General features: G+C 39.1%; 1 protein-coding gene across 10 annotated transcripts in view; it reads right to left on the bottom strand.

Moving 5' to 3' along the window:
* Window positions 1–3,086: 3,086 nt before the first annotated feature.
* The window catches only part of csgalnact2.L (chondroitin sulfate N-acetylgalactosaminyltransferase 2 L homeolog), a 52,776-nt gene continuing 35,127 nt past the window's right edge, over window positions 3,087–20,735 (bottom strand). For 5 of the 10 annotated variants that reach the window (XM_041568938.1, XM_018225534.2, XM_018225533.2 and 2 more), the window contains 7 exons: window positions 14,388–15,317; window positions 13,495–13,711; window positions 12,172–12,273; window positions 11,808–11,986; window positions 5,883–5,977; window positions 5,425–5,506; window positions 3,087–4,275 (listed from right to left, as the gene is read on the bottom strand). In XM_041568938.1, the coding sequence (XP_041424872.1) occupies window positions 3,983–4,275; window positions 5,425–5,506; window positions 5,883–5,977; window positions 11,808–11,986; window positions 12,172–12,273; window positions 13,495–13,711; window positions 14,388–15,039 (1,620 nt within the window). In that variant the 5' untranslated portion in view covers window positions 15,040–15,317 and the 3' untranslated portion in view covers window positions 3,087–3,982. Of the gene's footprint in view, window positions 4,276–5,424; window positions 5,507–5,882; window positions 5,978–11,807; window positions 11,987–12,171; window positions 12,274–13,494; window positions 13,712–14,387; window positions 15,318–15,399; window positions 15,474–18,240; window positions 18,308–20,735 lie in introns of all 10 variants that reach the window. The other 5 variants (XM_018225535.2, XM_041568936.1, XM_018225541.2 and 2 more) reach the window with 2 other exon arrangements.

The following is a 20,735-nucleotide window of genomic DNA, read 5'->3' as shown; positions in this document are numbered from 1 at the left end:
CCAACTTTCAAAAAGGGGGTCAGTGACCAGTGCAGTCAAAAACTACTGCTTTGAGGCAACACTTGTATTATTATTGCAAACAAACCCTCATATGCCTGCAAAAGACCTGCAGGAACATTTGGCTGAGGAGTGATGTTGCATCTTTCCACAGAGCAGAGTTGCTTGCATAAGCATGATCTGCATGGAAGAATCATCCGGAGGAAGCCTTACTGCCACCTCATCACAAACATCACTATCTGAGTTAAGGTCCCCATACACAGGCAGATATAAACTGCTGACAGATTAAGTCGGCAGCTTATTGGGCAGTGTATGGAGTCTAACGCACAATATCCCAAACCTAAGCCAGCAAATTCGATTGTAGGCCCAACGCCCAACCTGTACCCGCGTTTTCTTGCTCTGTATGCTACTTCTGCACACCTCTGGTTCCAAGACAGTGGGGTGGAGGAATGTAGTCTGACTTGTGCTCCTCAATACAAAGTAGGTGAAGAATATTTGTGGTTAAGGGAAAACATAATGAATCATGGAATAGAGGAGATAAACCTATTGTATGTAATGGGTGAAAGGTATTTCTGTAGCCTACTCTAGTTTGGGATAGATCCATATTAACCAGTGTCCCTATCTTCTAACATTACTTCACAATAAATAAATTGAACACTCCAGGACCATACATGGATATAGAACTGGATGCAGATATAATGTATAAATTGTCTGCAAACACCTGTCATATGGGATTTAGAAAATGCTACAATTTAGAGCAACAGCTTTGATATACAGGTAGATGGCTTCTTAACTTGTAATAAGGAAGCATGTAAATGAATCAGTGCTTATCATTACAAGTATGGGACCAGTTATCCAGAATGCTCGGCACTTGCGTTTTCCGGATAACAGATCTTTCCATAAGTTGGATCATCATACCTCTACTAGAGAATCATATAAACATGACATAAACCAAATAGGCTGGTTTTGTTTCCAATAAGGATTAATTATATCTCAGTTTGTATCATGTACAAGCTACTGTTTTATTATTAAAGAAAGAGGAAATTATTTTTAAAAATTTGGATTACTTGGATAAAATGAAGTCTATGGGAGACGGGCTTTCCGTACCTATAATGGCCATGGGAGATGCGCTGCTAAGAACTCGACAACTCTGCTTTCCCAATCATGTGCTTGAAATGTACCTGTTAGCAAATACCAAAGTATGGAATAGCAAATGCTTCTTGTTATTGGCACTTGAGAGATTTAAAAAAATATGAAAATCATTAAGCTAATCTAAATTTTAATAAGGGTCACAAACACATCAAATACATTTTTGCTGTAAACATGAATATCAGATTTTCTAGGACACAGTAGTGTACATTTTTTTCATCCTTGTACTGCGTAACGGCTTTTGGAAAGACTGAATATAGCAGCTAATGGGCAGATTTATCAAGGAATGTAAAAAAAAAAAAATGACATGAGAAAGCGCTTCATTTCACTTGTATTCTCTTGCATCATTGCTTTTTTTTTTAAAGGAAAACTATACCCGCAAAATGAATACTTAAGCAACAGATAGTTTATATCAAATTGAATGACATATTAAAGAATCTTTCCAAACTGGAATATATATTTACATAAATATTGCCCTTTTACATCTCTTGCCTTGAACCACCATTTCGTGACTCTATCTGTGCTGCCTCAGAGATCACCTGACCAGAAATACTACAACACTAACTGTAACAGGAAGAAGTGAGGAAGCAAAAGGCAGAACTCTGTCTGTTAATTGGCTCATGTGACCTTACATGTGGTCTGTATGTGTACACAGTGAATCTTACGATCTCAGGGGGCGGCCCTTATTTTTTAAAATGGCAATTTTCTATTTATGATTACCCAATGGCACATACTACTAGAAAAGTATATTATTATGATAAAGGTTCATTTACATGAAGCAGGGTTTTACACATGAGCTGTTTTACTCAGTATCTTTTAATAGAGACCTACATTGTTTGGGGGGTATAGTTTTCCTTTAATATAGAAATGTTTTCTGTACCAACATTCTTAAAAAAAAAAAGATACAACACTTGCCACCTCTGGAAAAAAAGTATATAAAAGTAAAAAGCAACTGATGCAAAGAGGCACAAGCAAGATTAAAGGGGAACTCCACAAAAACATAACTTAAGCTTTTTGAAAAGTAAACATAATTTCAAGCAATATACATCAATTTAAAATATGCTGACTTTTCATGATATTTAATGGTTTGGAACAGTTCCCTAAGCCTAGCCCCCTGCTGATCTTTCTGACTACTTTGCTGAGCTGGCTGACTACTGTTACTTTGTCTCAGCAGTCAGCTGTCCTTAGACTGCATCCTCCAAATCCCACAATTATCTGCACACGTGATTTCAATAAGGAAAGGAACATCACAGTGAAATGTATTGTGGGTTATGTAGTTCCTGCATGCTGTCTGTAAACTGGAGACATTGTTACAATTTGTAACACCAGTGTTTTAAGTCCCACTTTCCCTGCCAGGATTTCAAATGATGCAGAAAGAGAAAAATTGTTGACCAGCTGGATTGCAGCATTGAAAATGGCATTTATTTATACAGGTATGGGACCTGTTATCCAGAATGATCGGGACCTGGGGTTTTCCGGATAACGGATCTTTCCGTAATTTGGGTCTTCATGCCTTAAGTCTACTAGAAATTCATGTAAACATTAAATAACCCCAATAGGCTGGTTTTGCTTCCAATAAGGATTAATTATATCTTAGTTGGGATCAAGTACAAGCTACTGTTTTATTATTACAGAGAAAAAGGAAATCATTTTTAAAAATTTGGATTATTTGGATAAAATGGAGTCTATGGGAGACAGCCATTCCGTAATTTGGAGCTTTCTGGATATCTGGTTTCTGGATAAGGGATCCCATACCTGTACTTTTTGAAGTAACTGTGATGGGTATATTAGGGGTTTCTGTGTTACATGGGCCTCTATCAAATTTTGGTTTGGAAGCTGGAGTCCCCCTTAAAAAATCCGCCCCTTAATCATTAAGTGAGTGAAGGCTAAAAACTTTCAGAAGTGCACAATACACTGATGTGATAAAAGGGGCAGGGGTCAATTTGAGATCCAATGGCAAATCAATAACCTTTTAATTGCACAGAGTAGAATCCAGATTTGCAACTATAATATTATGCATGTCAAGCAAACTGCATATTTTCATCAAGACACAATAGGATCATAACCAAGGATAACAGAAAGAGAAAAACTACTCTCCCCCTCTCCAATCCTTTAGCAGGGAACACCTTACACTTCAATTAAAGGCTAAGGCCACATGGGGCCAACACCGTATCCTCCTTCTTTCATACTTGGAACCCTTGTGTCAGCTCCTGCATGAACACACTTGGCGGATTTTAAAACGTTAGACTTGGCATTTTGACACAAGGAGTTCCAGATGAGAAAGAAGGAAGATACTGTTCATCGTGGGGCTGAAATCGCCCTGCAGATTTCAGCAGGCTGATTTCGGCCCAGTGTGGCCCTAGCCTAAAGGATTAAAAAAATACTTTGCTTTCTTCTCGCCCTAAAAAGAATCTTTTTATTTCTGAACTATTGGTCACTTTTAAAGGGGATGTTCACCTTTTACCTTGATAATCCATTTCTGCTTATGAAAAGTAATTCGGAATGAGCTTTTTATGCAAAAGGACAACATCCCCTTTAAGTATTATTCATTTCCGTTGAAGAAACATACATACAGGTTATTTGTTCTACCCGCGAATGCACTCCCCTCAGCAGCTGCGGACAAGTACTCATAAACCCTCTATGACTATACTGGTACAGATATGTGCAGTTTCCCTGCAGGCCCCAGCACATGTGCTACCGCAAGCCTTTTGCTTAGCCATACTTCTATGGTACTTGGGCTTTCATCCCTTTACAGACCTTCAAGGGTCACTCATTCTGTAAGCCAAGCTTACATTTGCCAGCTAATCTTCAGAATTCAGAATCTGAAAAAAGTCCCTCACGCCTCTGGCTCATTGTTAGTCCTGAAGGCTTGCTTCCGAAGGTGAGCTTCTATCTCATCCCGAAAAACCAACATGCCCAGGTGAGGGTGTGATGCCTCATTCATAGCCTTAGACTGGATACACATGCGATACTGCTCTGGGGTTAACTCGTCAACACAATGCTTTTCGTGCCAGAGATGGAAAAGGCCTGTAACAGGAGTGCGCACTACAATCAGTTCCTCGCGCAGGTACTTCCTGTAAAGGTGAACATCTTCTACTCCCCAGCCTCGGACTTCCAAATCAAAGCCCCCTTCAGAAAAAGGTAAAAAAAAAAACTACAATGAGCACAGCAGTCAAACTGCTAATGAAGAGAACGCTTTTGCAGTGTAATAGTCTCTGAATAATAATCTATGTGAATGTTTGCTTCATGTGAGCAAGATATAGCAGTTCAACTAATTACTGCTCAGAAGTGGGAATGCTCTTTCATTCAGAAAGAAAAACAAAACCATTTAGGGCTATTCCACACGGGGAGATAGCGACGCGTTTGCGGTCGCGGCGACAAAGCGCCGCGACAGTCGCCGCGACCGGCGCAGGCGACAGTTTTGTATGGGCGCCTATGTAAAAACGCCTGTGCTAACCACACGAGGCGATGCGCTTTTCAACAGTCGCCTGAAAAAGCCTGGCGAGGCATTTTCAGGCGACTGTTGAAAAGCGCATCGCCTCGTGTGGTTAGCACAGCCGTTTTTACATAGGCGCCCATACAAAACTGTCGCCTGCGCCGGTCGCGGCGCTTTGTCGCCGCGACCGCAAACGCGTCGCTATCTCCCCGTGTGGACTAGCCCTTAAAGCTTCTTTTTGAATCATAACTAATCAACTAGCTGATCACAACTGATCTTTAAAAAGAGATAATAACACCTTTTAAAAACAATGGGATGTCATCCCTAGAACTCCATATTGGCATAGAGGTTAGAGAATTGGGGTGCTACACATTTCCATAGGGCTACCGACACTCCTTAGAGTGTCAGGCCTAGAAGTTCAGCAGCTGTACAAGTGATAATCTGGCATTTAGGAAAAAAAAGTCAAACTGATGGTTTCTAAAAAAAAATGGCATTATCACAAAGTCTTACATGAAACTAAAAAGTTGAATGATTAAAAAGAAAAACTATCAAACACTCAAATCTCGTTATCATTAAAATGCTTCTGTATGCATTTTTGAGTTAGCACGTTATTTGCGTATTGTAGCAGAGAAAATCCTCAATATCGGCAGGGCATTTTCGTGTATCCATGACAAAAACTGAGGCAACAAATAGTACCATGTGTCATTGCCTTAACAGCAAACAGGAAAAATCCTTGCCTTGGTAACCAAGGTGTTATAAAACCCATAATCAAACAACAATACACAAGAAAAAAATGCTTTAGATTACAGAAAAGCTGTGACAAAATTAACAGAATCACCTACCAATGGTGAGAAAATCTGTTCTGTATTGGCAGGTCATCCCAAAGCCAAAATCCCGCCAGAAGCCAGAATCCTTTTTATACACCTAAAAATATGAAAATAGCAATCAATTAAATTGAGGGGCTAAATTTTACTTCCTAATGGCTGATTACAAATAAGCAAAGAAAAAAAACATACTATGCTGTACATACAAAGTACTTTGTAGGACCAGTTTCCTTATAGTCAGCTTTCTGTATTCAGCTTTCTGCTCTAGAATCACAGAGGAAGCAGAAGGGTTCCTGTTTCTAAATAAAACAGGTTGTACTTGTGTATACATCCACCGCAAAACCCTACCAATCTTCTGCATATGCTCTGATGTGATCTGGCACTGCACTTGCCTTAAATAAAGGACATAACAAAAGCCTCATTTAGAAGAATAATGCTAGGTGTAGTATAGAGAGAAGAAAACCTTATTCCCTTACCAGCTGCTGCTCCACAGGAGGAGGTACCTCTTGGTTTGCATAAACAATAGCAGGATTGTACAGGCTAAACACCACAGGGTAGAAAACTTTCTTACCTAAAAGATAAGATCAGAGAATTTAACATACTGTTCATACCAAGCTGCCTGCACTTCTGCCAATACCATGCGGGAGATCAGAGGGGTTAAGCTGCAGTCAGGTTGGCCATGGATTGAGTTTACATATTTTATCTAATAAAAGCTAAATATGCCTGCACCATGTGAACAGTTTATACTCCAAGTAACAAACTTGGAGAGAAAAATAAACTACTGAGGACTTGCTGTTCTGCCAATAGTTTACACTGCAATGACAGCAATTTAGTAAGATGTAGCAGGCTAGACATACTGTATATACCTACACAAATGGTTTTGATCTCCAAGGCTCTTATATCAGTGTAAAGCTACTCTACATTAGGATTAATAAAAAGGCATGAATAAGGATATCGCTGTTGCATGCAACTGCCTCATTTCCAACATATTCATGTAAAGGGGAGGATGGGAGAATTGAGGCATATCTGCCTACATCCTAGGTGACAACATAAAAGAGCACTGTTAAATGTGCATTGTGGCTTTTCTTTTTTTGTTTTGAACGATACCTTCAACCAAAAGGCCTGGCATAGGGAGGAAGGATTTTAGGGGGCAGCATACTGCCCAACCACACCCACATTGGTTCAGAAACACTGAGGGGCAGATTTATCAAAGGTCGAGGTGAAGTTTCGAATTCAAAGAATTTGAATTTCGAGCAATTTTTTCGTGTACTTCGACTAGGGAATAGTCCAAATTCGATTTGAATACTGTCTCTTTAAAAATTCGACTTCGACCATCCGCCATCTAAAACCTGCCAAATTACTGTTTTAGCCTATGGGGGACCTCCCAGAACCCATTTGGAATCAATTGGTGGACAATGAAAAATCAAAGTTTTTTTTGGGAAAAACTGATTCAAATTCGATTGAATGAGCTATTACTTCGATTCGTACTATTCATATACGATCGAAAACGGACCTATTCGGCCAAAGAAAAAACTTTAACTTCATTTTGGTCGGTCTTTTTGAAGTTTTTCAAATTCGACCCTTGATAAATATGCACCTGAGGATTCGCACAAGATAAAATAGTTTTTTAAATTTCACCGTGCACCAATCCTCATTGTTCCGGTCCCAATGATGAAAACCTGCAAGAATAAAAGGGAGGGGACGTGGCTTCAACTTCAGCAGGCTACGGGTGGCCCATATGTAAATCCGGCTCTGTCAACCAACAGTGCTTATCTCATTCTACCAGATCCTCACAAGAAACAGGCAGGAATGTACCAAAAACATGTTCTCTGCACATTTGTATTTAAACATAACTGGCAACTGCTGTCAGAGAGCTGGAATAAATATGTCAAGTGAGCAGCCCTTATGTAAATCTTTCCATCATCTAAATACATTTTCATAAAAATATACTTTTAATAGTATGTGCCATTGGGTAATCCAAAAAAGAAAAGTGTAATTTTCAGTATCAGGGCCACCTGGGATCATAAGATTCCCAGTACACACAAACAAACAAGGGCACTTGTACATTTTAGGTCACATTCAATTAATGGACTAAGTTCTGACTTTTAGTCCCACTCTTCTTCCTGTTACAGTTAGGGGCACATTTACTAAGGGTCGACTATCGAGGGTTAATTAACCCTCGAATTCGACCCTCGAGGTAAAATCCTTCGGCTTCAATTATAGAAGTCGAAGGAATTACCGCAAATCCTACAAACGAACGAAAAATCGTACGATCGAATGATGAATTCCTTCGAATCGAACGGTTTTAATTCATCGATCGAAGGATTTTCCTTTGATCAGTAAAAGCTTAGAAAACTTATGGGGAAGGTCCCCATAGGCTAACATTGTAGCTTGGTAGGTTTAAAGTGGCGAAGTATGTAGTCAAAGTTTTTTTAAAGAGACAGTACTTCGACTATCGAATGGTAATGTTTTGCAACTGGTAATGGATTAAACCAGTTGCAAAACATTATCTTGAATTAGGGCATAGACTATCAACATTTAAGTATATAGCGATAGATCATATGCCTAGACGAGGTGGTGATAGATCTAGGTTACTACTGCAGCGTGAATCCTTTTGGATTAAAAAGCTGGGGACCCTGTCACCAAAAGGTCTCGATGAATATTGCTCTCTAAATTGCTTTTTGGATGTTCGTTAGCATTTGTTACTCATAATCTGAGAATTGGGTTTGTAACATAGTTAGCAACTAAGTGATATTTGATACTGAAATTTGATACTGTTATTTAATACAATATTGTATAGTTTTATAATAAGTTTTCTTACGTGTGCTAACAGTGGTGTAACTCCCGGGGGAGCAGGGGGTGCGATTGGGCCAGGGCCCGCACCCCCTCAGGGCCCCCCCAGCAGCTTGCACGCCACTGACTCCCACTGATTCGGGGACTCCGGCGGCAGAAAAAATGGCGTATGGAGCAGGACAGAGGGCCCAGCTGCACATCCTGCGCCTGGGCCCGCCCCCCTCTAGTTACGTTACGGTGTGCTACAATGTTTCATGCCTGCTGCACCTCCCCCAACTTCCGTTTTGCTCCTCACTTGAGCCGTCTTCAGGACTAGAAAATTGTACATAACAAACATACCTATTTAAACCCTCTCCAAAATGGTGCCAAGGGTTGAGTGACAAACTTGGTGGGCGTGGTCTGTGCTTCCTAACATTGACAACATCAATATACATTATACAACAAAGTGTTTCAATCATAGTGTATCATATAATCCCCAGTATTAAAATCATTTCACCCGAGTGAAATATAATGCATTGTGGCCAGGTGTGGGGTTAAAAACATCAGCGGGCCTCCAGCCCAACGTCTGTGACCTGCACACAGGCATGTGAATGAATGTTTACAGAGTGCACCATACTGGATCTCTCTGAGTACGAGTATCTATCTATCTATCTCTCTATATCTCTCTATATCTCTCTATATCTCTCTATATCTCTCTCTATCTCTCTATATCTCTCTCTATCTCTCGATAGATATATATCTATCTATGTATCTCTCTCTCTCTCTATCTATCTCTCTATCTACCTCTCTCTCTATCTATAGATATCTATCTAGCTATCTATCTATAGATATCTATCTATCTATTATATATGATTACAACAGTGGAGTAAAGTGAGAGAGGGGTGCTGATAGGTAATAAATGCAAATTATGTATAAGAACCAAAAGGGCCTGGGTGTCCACAACCAGATAAATCTATGTACACAACTTCATGGGACTTAACCCCTGCCCGAAAGGTTCAAATACATTCAATCAAAGTAGAACATGTTATTGTAATAAAAGGCAATATTTATTAGACACTAAGCCGAAACACTTCAATTAAAAACAGTTAAAATAATAAGCAGCGCTGCATATGGACGGGGATCCCCTTGGTATGAATGTATTATATGCACTAGTGCAAGATACATGTATGCATATATATATATATGATGGGTGGCTGCCTAATAGGACATGCAACAATACACTGGGTACCACAGTGCAAAAATAAAGTAGGGCGACCAATATATAAATTGGGCGTATGTCCTTCAAGTGTCCAATATTGGTATCCAAGGGAATTACTGCACGTGCATATTGATAATGATATATCCAGGGGTCATAGAGAGCAGATGGCATGCCACATCGGACCCAACGCCCTTAGGGCCTCTCAGGTGCAAGGGTGTATGGTATCGTGATAGGGCTATTGGTGAATGGATGGGAATGCACCCAACACAGTCCAGAACATCACAGGGAGCCCACCCTTGTAGAGTGGAGTTAGTCAAAATACTGTATAAATCAGCAGGAGGGGCGGAAATGCCGTCGCCCAAGGGTATCACTATGGAATACTCACAACCCCCACGATAACTCGCCACAGCGTAGCAATAAGATTCCAAACTGCACAAGTCCAGTGGGCGCTCCCATATGCATCTGTGCGATGGACGTCACCAAGGCAATTTCGTCCGTTGTCAGCATGAATGGCTGCGTCTCATACCGACCCTGCAGGGACCCCACGACCGCTGCCACGGCTGTCGAGCTGCAGCATACGCAGCGGTCGTGGAGTCCCTGCAGGTTCGGTATGAGACGCAGCCATTCATGCTGACAACGGACGGAATTGCCTTGGTGACGTCCATCGCACAGATGCATATAGGAGCGCCCATACTAACTCCACTCTACAAGGGTGGGCTCCCTGTGATGTTCTGGACTGTGTTGGGTGCATTCCCACCCATTCACCAATAGCCCTATCACGATACCATACACCCTTGCACCTGAGAGGCCCTAAGGGCGTTGGGTCCGATGTGGCATTCCGTCTGCTCTCTATGACCCCTGGATATATCATTATCAATATGCACGTGCAGTAATTCCCTTGGATACCAATATTGGACACTTGAAGGACATACGCCCAATTTATATATTGGTCGCCTACTTTATTTTTGCACTGTGGTACCCAGTGTATTGTTGCATGTCCTATTAGGCAGCCACCCATCATATATATATATATATATATATATATATACATACGTACATGTATCTTGCACTAGTGCATATAATACATTCATACCAAGGGGATCCCCGTCCATATGCAGCGCTGCTTATTATTTTAACTGGTTTTAATTGAAGTGTTTTGGCTTAGTGTCTAATAAATATTGCCTTTTATTACAATAACATGTTCTACTTTGATTGAATGTATTTGAACCTTTCGGGCAGGGGGTTAAGTCCCATGAAGTTGTGTACATATATCTATTATATATATATATATATATATATATATATATATATATATATATATATATATATATACACACACACACACAGACAGAGAAAATCGAGATTGATCAATGCACATTCCCCGGTCCCCTGTCACATAAGTAATCTATGCAGATGCATGTATTTACAAAGAGGGGTTTTTTAGTTACAAAATTATGATCATAAAATTTATCAACCACCATACCACGTCAAGGTATGGTTCCATGAGATTAATCCTACCCGCTTGCGGCTTATAAGAGAGAGAGACTACCCAGATCAACACCCCTTACCAATGGCATGGGGCCACCATTTAAAGGGACGGTGTGGGAGCCTGGACATGGAAGCCTGGCCTGCAGCATAGCTTCTAAACTTCTGAACAGAATAGATCTGCTACAATACAAACACACACACAAACAAACAAACCGTATTTTCTGAAGGAACTCTTTGTGCACCATCAAATCTAGGTTTTTTTAAAGGAATTCGGTCATGATTTTTATGGTGTAGTTTTTATTTCTAAATTACACAGTAAATAATTCACTCTATTATATAAAATATAATTCCTGAACCAATAAGTGTATTTTTTGGTGTGTAGATAGCCATCTCAGGTCATTTTGCCTGGTCATGTGCTTTCAGAAAGAGCCAGTGCTGCACTATGGAACTGCTTTCTGACAGGCTATTGTTTCTCCTACTTAATGTAACTGAAGGTGTCGCAGTGGGACCTGGATTTTTACTATTGAGTGCTATTCTTAGATCTACCAGGGAACGGTTATCTTGTGTTAAGGAGATGTTATCTGGTTACCTTCCCATTGTTCTTTTGTTAGGCTGCTGGGGGAGGGAGAGGAAGGGGGCGATATCACTCAAATTTGCAGTACAGAAGTAAAGAGTGACTGAAGTTAACAGAGCACAAGTCATATGACTGGGGGCTTCTGGGAAACAAAAAATATGTCTAGACCCATGCAAGATTTCAAAATTAATTATAAAAAAAACGAAAAAGTTTGCTCTTTTTAAAAAAATGGATTTCAGTGCAGCAGCTTGCTGGAGCAGCACTACTGATTGATGCGTTTTGAAAAAAACATGTTTTCCCATGACAGTATCCTTTTAAGTAACACATAATAATAATAGTAATACTCACCAGGTTGTGCATTCAGTCTGCATGTGTCCAGGAATCCAGCAGTGAAATATATATCAACATCACAGAAGAAAAGCAGCACCTCCCCCTTGTCCCAAGCCTGAGCTCCCACCTCAAGGCCCCGTCCCCTGCTGAACTCCTCCTTCAGTGGAATCAGGGTGTAGTTATTAAAGTTGGAATCACTGCAACAGCAAAATAAAATAGGGTTATTCTGGGTTTAAAAATCAATTTGCTTGGTTGTGCACTAAAAAATGTTTCAGATATATTTAGAACAAAACAAACAAAAAAAGGTGTCTATACATAGAATCCATGACATTATATATTTGTTCCTACTATACAAGAAATCTCACTATGCATAGTTCTTTACCTGTCAATACTACTAAGGATCTCCTTGACCTCTGACAGGCCTTCATCTCCAAAATAGACCACCGTGAGATAAGTCCTCTTATCTTGCTGGATGCATACATTCCTAAATCACATCAATAAAGAACATGTTACAACAGCTACTTCCTATAGCGTTTATGGTCTACTACTACTACAATTACTATTAAAAGCTTTGACCCACTGAAACAACTGCACAAGAACTGGAAGCACCGGACCGGAGTCTGGTTCTTGGAGCTGTGTGGAAGAAATTATGCACTCGTGGTTGCAGCATGCAAGTAGCATGCTTTTTTATCACTCTCCCAAAAATTATGGGCAATGTATATTTGTACATGAAGGTACACTTTAAAAGCAGAGGATGGTTTCCCGTAGGACCACAACTCAAAACTCCAATTCCACAAAACACATATTTGGAGGTAAGGTACAGAACCAGGCATAAGGTGTTTATAATTAGCAAAGCAGAAAAAGTGAGTTTCGCTGTCTACATTTATAATGTAAATGTCTCTAACTGTTTATCTGTTATCTGCTAGGGTCCCAATTTTCAGCCAAATTCTCTTACTTTACTCAATATTACACACTATTTAAAGCACAAATTTACCTTTACCTTTACAAGTACAGTATTCCTTTTATCACATGAACAAACCGATTGCTGATACAGAACTGTGGCTATGTCTAGGGATTACTGGACGCAATCTACATAAAATTGCAATGCTAAGTACATCTATTAACCACTGCTTTTTATTATATGGCAAAGAATTGGGTACCTTCCCTCTGCCATCAATGAGTAGTGACCCAAAGCAATAAAACCAGCTTGCATGCAATAGTTCTTAACCTATGTAGTCTCATCTCTACAGGCAAAGAAATGTCTCCGTTTATGTCACTTATACTGTTATTCAGACAGTCGCCACCCATATAACCATGACTAGACAAATGGAAATAGATACAAGGCATGGGTTCTGGAAAATCAACTCATGCATGCATATAAAGCAAAATATATTGCTTGACTACTTTGATGAATAAAGAAAAATGTTAGCTTGCATTTTAAACATGAAAAGTATTTTTCATTTATAACTGTAGCAGTTTTATTCTAGTAAATATTTATGAGTATATGTCATTTTTTTACAGAAAAACCCCCACATTTCCTCTTTCTGCTGGCCAAGTTTGGTTCTGTAAGGGCTATTAAAGGGCGGAAACCAGCATTTGTAAATTATTTCCAGTAAAGAGAGTAGGTTTTATAGAGTACTTCAGACACATTTTTATGCCAAGGCAGCACTCCCTGAGGACTCTTTTTATAGTACACAGGGATTACCTGTAATTCTGCATAAACTGGGCAAACGCATCTGTCCTTCCAGACAGGGGGACAATGATGTTGATAATGACCTTGGAGAGATCCTTTGTCTCAACTTTCACCTTCATGAGCGGCCCAAAGGGTCGAAACAGAGTGATATGGTGATAGCTTCCTGAGTCTGCCTTCTTGTAGAGCAGTTCATAATGGGAACCCTTGTCTCGTTCTGTGCGGTAATAACCTAAGTGAAATAAACCATGTTATGTGCTGTAAAATAGAACAGCATGTAGTGCAAAAAAATCTGATTCAGCGCTTGCTAAGGATGCACCAAATCAAATGACCTGGAGAGCCGGCCCCCACAAAAGATTGGTCTCAATACCAACTGAATCTTTAAACTTATTACAGTCTATAAAAATGTATTATCTCTGAAATGTCTAGTGCTGTAAAGTCCCTAGACATAATTTGAATTCAGTCTGAAATTCCGATAAAAGATTTACCCAAATTTTAAAAATCCCTGAACACAGTAGAACACAATTTGTTTTTGCTACAAAAGCAATCAGATTAGGGGAGCTCTTCACCAATTAGAAAACAGTCAGTGACAGCTTTAGTCAGGGTAATGACATGAGGCATTGCCTTATTATTACATCGGACACTGCAGAAAGTTGAACACATAATAACACCTTCCAGTGTGCTAAAAAGTAATTGCAAACCATTTAGTCTAAAGGGACATCAAATCATTAGAACATAAATGGACTGCTTCCTATAGATTATTCATAGTAAAGGGTATCTGTAGATTAGCAGAACATAATTAATTTCATATGCCATTTTACAGTTGATTAGAAGGAGTTTGTTACAGGGATACCCCCACTTCATGGTAAGAAGATTGGATAATAGACTGATATTTTTGTTAATCATACCTTCTACAAAATCTGTCTCACTGTACATAACCTTGTCATTCCCTCTTGTTTCCTGCTCTTCATCTTCTTCATCAGGATTATTAATGACATCCAGACCAGCCTCAATAACCTCCACCAGTTCATCTCTCCTGTCCTTTCTCATAGGTTTTTCCTCAGGATGACGCGTTAGGCCCATTTCAAGCTGGTAGACCTTCATGGTGTTAAAGCTCTCAAAAGGGATCACCGCATATTCACTGGGTATTTTAGCACCTACGACGACTTCTGCTTTGTCAATCTGTGAGTGCAAAAACTCTAACAAGTCATTAGACTGTTCTTTGGTTCCCGGATGCCCCAAGCCATTGGCAGCTGCAAGCTTCTTTTCATGTGCAGCTCTCAACTTCTCACTCATCTCTTGAAGTTCTTGCTTAAGCTGTGCAATCTGCCTCTTTAGACTTGAGGCACGGTTCTTGTAATGTTCTTCCTGCTCCTGAAGGAGAGCCTGATAATATTCTTTGCCATGGGTCTCTAAAGAAATCCCTGGCAAAGAACCATTTCCTTCTGGTGTTGGAGCACATTCCAACAGATAGAGGAGAAGCATCAAACTGAAAACAAGTGCAAGCCCAAGCAATAACCATCGGGCTCTGGCTTGGAGAATTGACCCTTTCCTGGGCATTCTAATTTCCTGGTCTTCCCTTTGATATTTAAGATTATGTGCTCATGACAGAAGAGCATCAAGTCAATGAATCAAAACAAGGTCTGTATGTATTGGTCACTTGGGTATTTGCAAAGGTGTCCATGCTCTCCCACTTTATAACTAAATCACAGTATGCCAAACTTTTTAATTTAATGGATTCTGTAGACCAAAGCAAAACCTTAAAAATGATGGAAAACACCAGTTGAGGTCTCTTTTTGATTGCATAAATATCCCATCTTCAGAAAGTATAAGTCATTCTGCAAAAGAAAATAAATTAAGACACTCGATGTTAATTACTATAACTACTATACTGGAAAAAAAAATCTAAAGGAGACATACATAGTCATAATTAGGGGTAGCAACCCCCTTTCCCATTGTGCTGCAAGTTCCTGCATCATCCTGATGATGATCCCCTGTGAATCGAAACGCGTTGATGTGAATATGGAGGAATACATTTTTGCCAAAATCTTATATCTATAAATATTTAGATATCTTAATCCGACATTACACACAGAACAGCAAAAACGCACAAACATCTGGTAGCATGAAAGGTTAAGGCACAAGGAAAGTCCAAAATAGAATAAGGCTAGAAATGTTGTATTTTGTATACTAAACATAAGCATGAAGTAACTGCACCACAAAACTTAATCAAACAAATGATTTATGCTTTCAAATTTGGCGACTGGGGGCTGTCATCTTGTAACTTTGTTAAATATCTTTGCCTGACCCTGCACATGCTCAGTGTGGTCTGGGCTGCTTAGGAATAATCATAAACAAAGCTGCTTGAATTCTGCATGGCTGGTAAGTAAGGCGGGGGCTCCCCCTGCTGTTCATAAGTATGATTGTTTCCCTGCTCAGCAGTTAGGGACCCTCTGACAATTCCTATCCACAGCAGTAAATGAAGGGAGAATTTCACTGCATACAGTCAGGTTTCTTATAAAAAGGTACACATTTTTTTAATTAAAGTATATTGGAGATAGGTTTCTTTTTCATATTTTTTTTGCCGTTCCCTGTCCTTTAACCCAAATCTTTTCCAGAAGAAAATATAAGTCTACATCTGTCTGCTTTATTACTAAAGAATTAAATCCAAATAAGGGAATTATGTTTTCTCATTCTTCTTAAAACAGACTATAGTATTACATTCTGTGCTACAGCCAAACGTTCATACAGGTTTAGTCATTGTCTCCACAGACAGCTGTAACGGTAATAACAAGGTGTCACACCAAAAGCATGGACCATTCTGAGCTCTGACACTTACTGAGACGAGCGAAGTATGATTAGATCACTCAAAAACCTCAGACAGAATATAAAACACAGTGTTCTAGGGGAAGGAAAACGTACTCATGCCACAGCCATCTATTATGCCTGTTTACTGGAAATGAACATACCGTACTGACAGAAAAAAGGATTCATCGAACTAAAAGCCAGGGTATAGTAAAGGAATAAACTAGAAGCAAATACATATATACTTGAAAAACTATGTGTGTGTGTGTATACATATACATCTTATGAAATGGATACCTTTGAAATTAGTGGGATTAAAAATGGAAATCTTTATGTTTGGGGAAAAAAGGGCTATAACTCTAAACAGTTCGTAACATTTCACCACTATTAGTGCTTTCTGAAGGCTTCAGCAACAATCATGCTTTGAACACAGCGGACTTGCTGTGGAGGAACAGCCTGGTACCAAGAGTCTTTAAGCGTAATTTGCAGGCAAAAATACTCTGCAAAAGAAAGCAGAAGCAGCACATTTTGGCTACTGCACTTGTCTTTCTGGTTGCCATTTGCATTGAAGTTATTTGTGACATGTTTATTACCCTGTGGAATAAATAGCCTTTTTTCAGGAAAGTTGAGAAGCAATCTGGACGTTTCAATTCCCTTTTTCCAGTCTCCATTACTTGCAAGATATAAGTGTCAGAAAGCTCCAAGTGTGCTCCACTACAATATAAAATATAGCAGATTTTGTTGCTTCTGCAGTTGTGTACACATACAGCCCCAGCACACTGCCATGCCCAAGCAGAAACTTTAGGAAATTCTGGAGATGATCTACTTTGCTCAATAACCAATCATCATACATTAGATCCAAAAACATAGTGATTTCAATAAATAATAAAGTACCATCTCCAGGACTTGAGGTGCAGGCACTTCAGCATCAGTTAACTGTCAGAATTGCTTTAACAGAGACTGCAGAAGCCAAAAATTATGTGGCAGCACCTTCCAGTAGAGCTTCAATACACAGATGGAATTCTCCGTGCACGTAAAATGCCCCATTAATGTCAATTCACATAAAATAAATTACAGATTTAAAATACTTTAAATAATTTAAAATCTTGAAGGTCTAGTACAAATCACTTTTCCAGAACATTGAGGGACGGATGCTTGTTTACATATGCACACACAATCACATCCCTAGTGCTTATTTACCAAAGTGCACAGGGCAGCCCTGTACTTCACTGATGTCATAGGCAAGAGGTTGGTACAGGCTGTTGCTGCACATTGGGCTTGTCGGCATTCCCTACCTTTCACATTTGGGGGATTATTTATTAACATTGGAGACAAACATCACCAGAGATGTTGCCCATAGCAACCAATCAGATTTTTTGTTTTCTAATTTATAGGTGACTGCTCAAATCTGCTGTCTGTTTCCAATGTTAACAAATTTGGCCCATGTATGTGCAAAGGATGCAAGAGCGGGTGCCCATGTTTGCCTTGTAAAGAAGCCCTAGGGTATTTTCATATTCATAGCAGCTCTCAGATAAATAATATTGAACTTTAAACCTTCTTTTAGGAATGTAAGCAGAGGTATGCAAATAAAACTATAGGTCTTTGACCTGAAAGCGATGTACTACAGTCAATAAAGATACAATCTACACAAAGAAGCATTAACTGATAGACTTACTTTTTTGATCATGTATAAGTGTTCAGAAAGTGGATAGATATTTTGGGTGGTGTGACCCTTCAGTAGAGTAGGGAAGAAGAGATAAAAATGCATATATTAAAGAGTCATGCATAATGACACTTTAGGTAAAAGTGGGTTCATTTTAGTTTAATATCAGTGGGATTGAGGGGAGAAACTATTTAAAGAGGTTGTTTAAAGCCAAACTTTTAATTTGATGCATACAGTAGTATTCAAAGACTTTGTGTGAACAGTCCTTCATTTTTATCACCTGAATCACTTACTTTTTTGTTTTGACTTTTTCAGCTTTTCAAAAATTGTTTCTATGTGAGAGGTGTCTGCAGCACGATCCTGTCAAATATAGAGTATTGAGCAACAGCTTTAGACTGGGAAATCTACTGTCAGAATGACCCTGTGCCTCCTGGATGGAGTAGCATTAGTTGTGTTTTGTCAAGCATTTGCTGAGCTTAGTACAAAGGTGTCTAAATCTACACACAAAGCAGCTGTGTTGTAACAAACTAACACTATCACACAAGTCCATGTCCCTTAGTAAACACTGGACCTTTTAATCTTACAGGTTCAGTGGTAATAGTACTCTTTGTGGTCTATTTATCATGCAGTGTAAAAAAGTGGAGTAAAATATTACCAGCGATATTGCTCATAACAACCAATCAGATCTTTGCTTTCGTTTTCTAACTGTTGAAATCGAATTGCCGATTGGTTGTTCTGTGAAAAATCACCAGCAATGCTTCACTCTTAATTTCGTACAACTGAATACTGCTTCACTAAAAATCTTTGTTTAGAAAACACCCCAGTACTCAGATGTTCCTGGGAAATGAAAGAGTAAATTATTATGCAGAGGGGTTCCCAAACTTTTCATATCACTGTTTGTATCCATTTAAAATTGCTTATAAATATCCCATCAGTTTAATACCTTTGGGTACATTTACCAAGGGTCGAAGTGACTTCGAAGTGAATATTCGAATTCAAAAACTTCAAATTTCAAAGTAATTTTTGGGTACTTCGACCATCGAATAGGCCAAATTCAACTTTGATTTTAAAAATGCTTCGACTATTCGACCATTCAATATTCAAATTACTGTCTCTTTAAAAAAAAACCTTCGACTTTGACACTTCGCCACCTTAAACCTGCCGAATTGCTATGTTAGCCTATGAGAACCTATAAGCAGTATTTGGCTACGTTTTGAGAAGTCGAAGGATTTTTTTGTAAAATCGTACGATTAAATCGTTCGATTCGAAGTATGATTGAAGTACGATGGTACGATCTTAAAAATCCTTTGAATTCAATTTCGAGTGTCGAACTAGCCTATTCGATGGTCGAATTTCGAAGTTTTTTACAGTTCGAAATTCGACCCTTGATAAATCTGCCCCCTTGTGTGTATTTTACAAATATGTACATGGCAAGTGCCAATAAGCCAGCATGGACAGAGAAAAACTTCCTTTTTACTACTAGTACTTAGTACTGTTAACTCCAGATGCAATATGTCTCTTTTATGTAATAAAATACACAAACCTATTAAAATGAAATTAAAAAAACATGAACAGTGTTCCCAAAATATGTGGCATACAGAGAACCCCAGATATATAAATACAATATACAAACAAATATAAATAGTCACGTCTGACACTCTGGCTGCTGCAGTATAAGCACTCGGTGTGTGTATTATGTGCCATAGGACCACCCCTAACAGTACAGAGACCCTAGAAAACACACATCGGACAAATCTAAAGTTTGTAAATACATCTTTCTATTGCAAATTACCAAGCTGAAAAGCTATGCTGACCGTAGTGGTTTTTATGAAATTTCAAAAAATCATCACAAAGCTTGCATTTTACCCCATTATATGCCTATACATTTCATAACGTACCAGCATAAAACTTACTGAATATGAACTCAAGGGGTCGTCTACTAAACAGTCTGATGCCCAATATGCATAGATATTGCAAACAATGTAGCACACAGGAACCCCTAAATCGATATATAGCAGACAAAATTTCCATGGGCAAAATTTCCATGTAACAAAGAACAGTGCAAAAATGCAATAAAATCACTAATATCCAATAAAACCACAAAAAGGCAATGCTTATTTTTTCTCCTAGTGTAATCAGTAGTCAGAATCACAGTTTGAATATTTTAGCTTTGACTAATTGGTTTTACGGACAGAAACAAGCGAACAACACCTACACAGAGCTGAAAATGCATTAAAAAGGCTAAAAATGCACCAACATCTCCACAAAAAGTATTATAATCACCAAAATAACATACAAAAGGTATTGCACAGGGTGGATAGCGAATACGCTGTTCTCAATAGCAATAAACTGTTTTTTTTTTTAGCCAAAAAACCACAGGATGCAGAAAAAAAAAAGCTATAAACTGTGTCTGTAAAAATGTGAATACACTCAGGAAAATAAATGTTTTGTGTGTGTGCAGTTATGTGTGAGTGGTGTGAATGTGTGAAATAGGGATGCGTGGGCCAGGCCGAAACCCTCAGGTTTTTACCCATGGGTCGGGCGGGTTTGGGCCGGCCCCTGCACAAAATGCACTTTGGGTTGCGGTTGGGTCTCGTTTGAGCTCTTCTCCTGCTCTTCCCGCCCACGACATAGCACTGACGGCTTCCGGCACTTAAAATTTATAGACCCCCCACACCAAATACAGTATGTATGTGTAACTGTGCAGAAGCCACTCCTCTGCCCAGAAATGCTACAGAACTTACAATATTTTATACACAGAATGTAGATTTATCTGTAGAACTGGTAT

The sequence above is a fragment of the Xenopus laevis genome, chromosome 7L (genome assembly GCF_017654675.1).
Source record: "Xenopus laevis strain J_2021 chromosome 7L, Xenopus_laevis_v10.1, whole genome shotgun sequence".
NCBI lineage: Eukaryota > Metazoa > Chordata > Amphibia > Anura > Pipidae > Xenopus > Xenopus laevis.
This window is presented reverse-complemented; position numbering and strand designations above follow the sequence as displayed.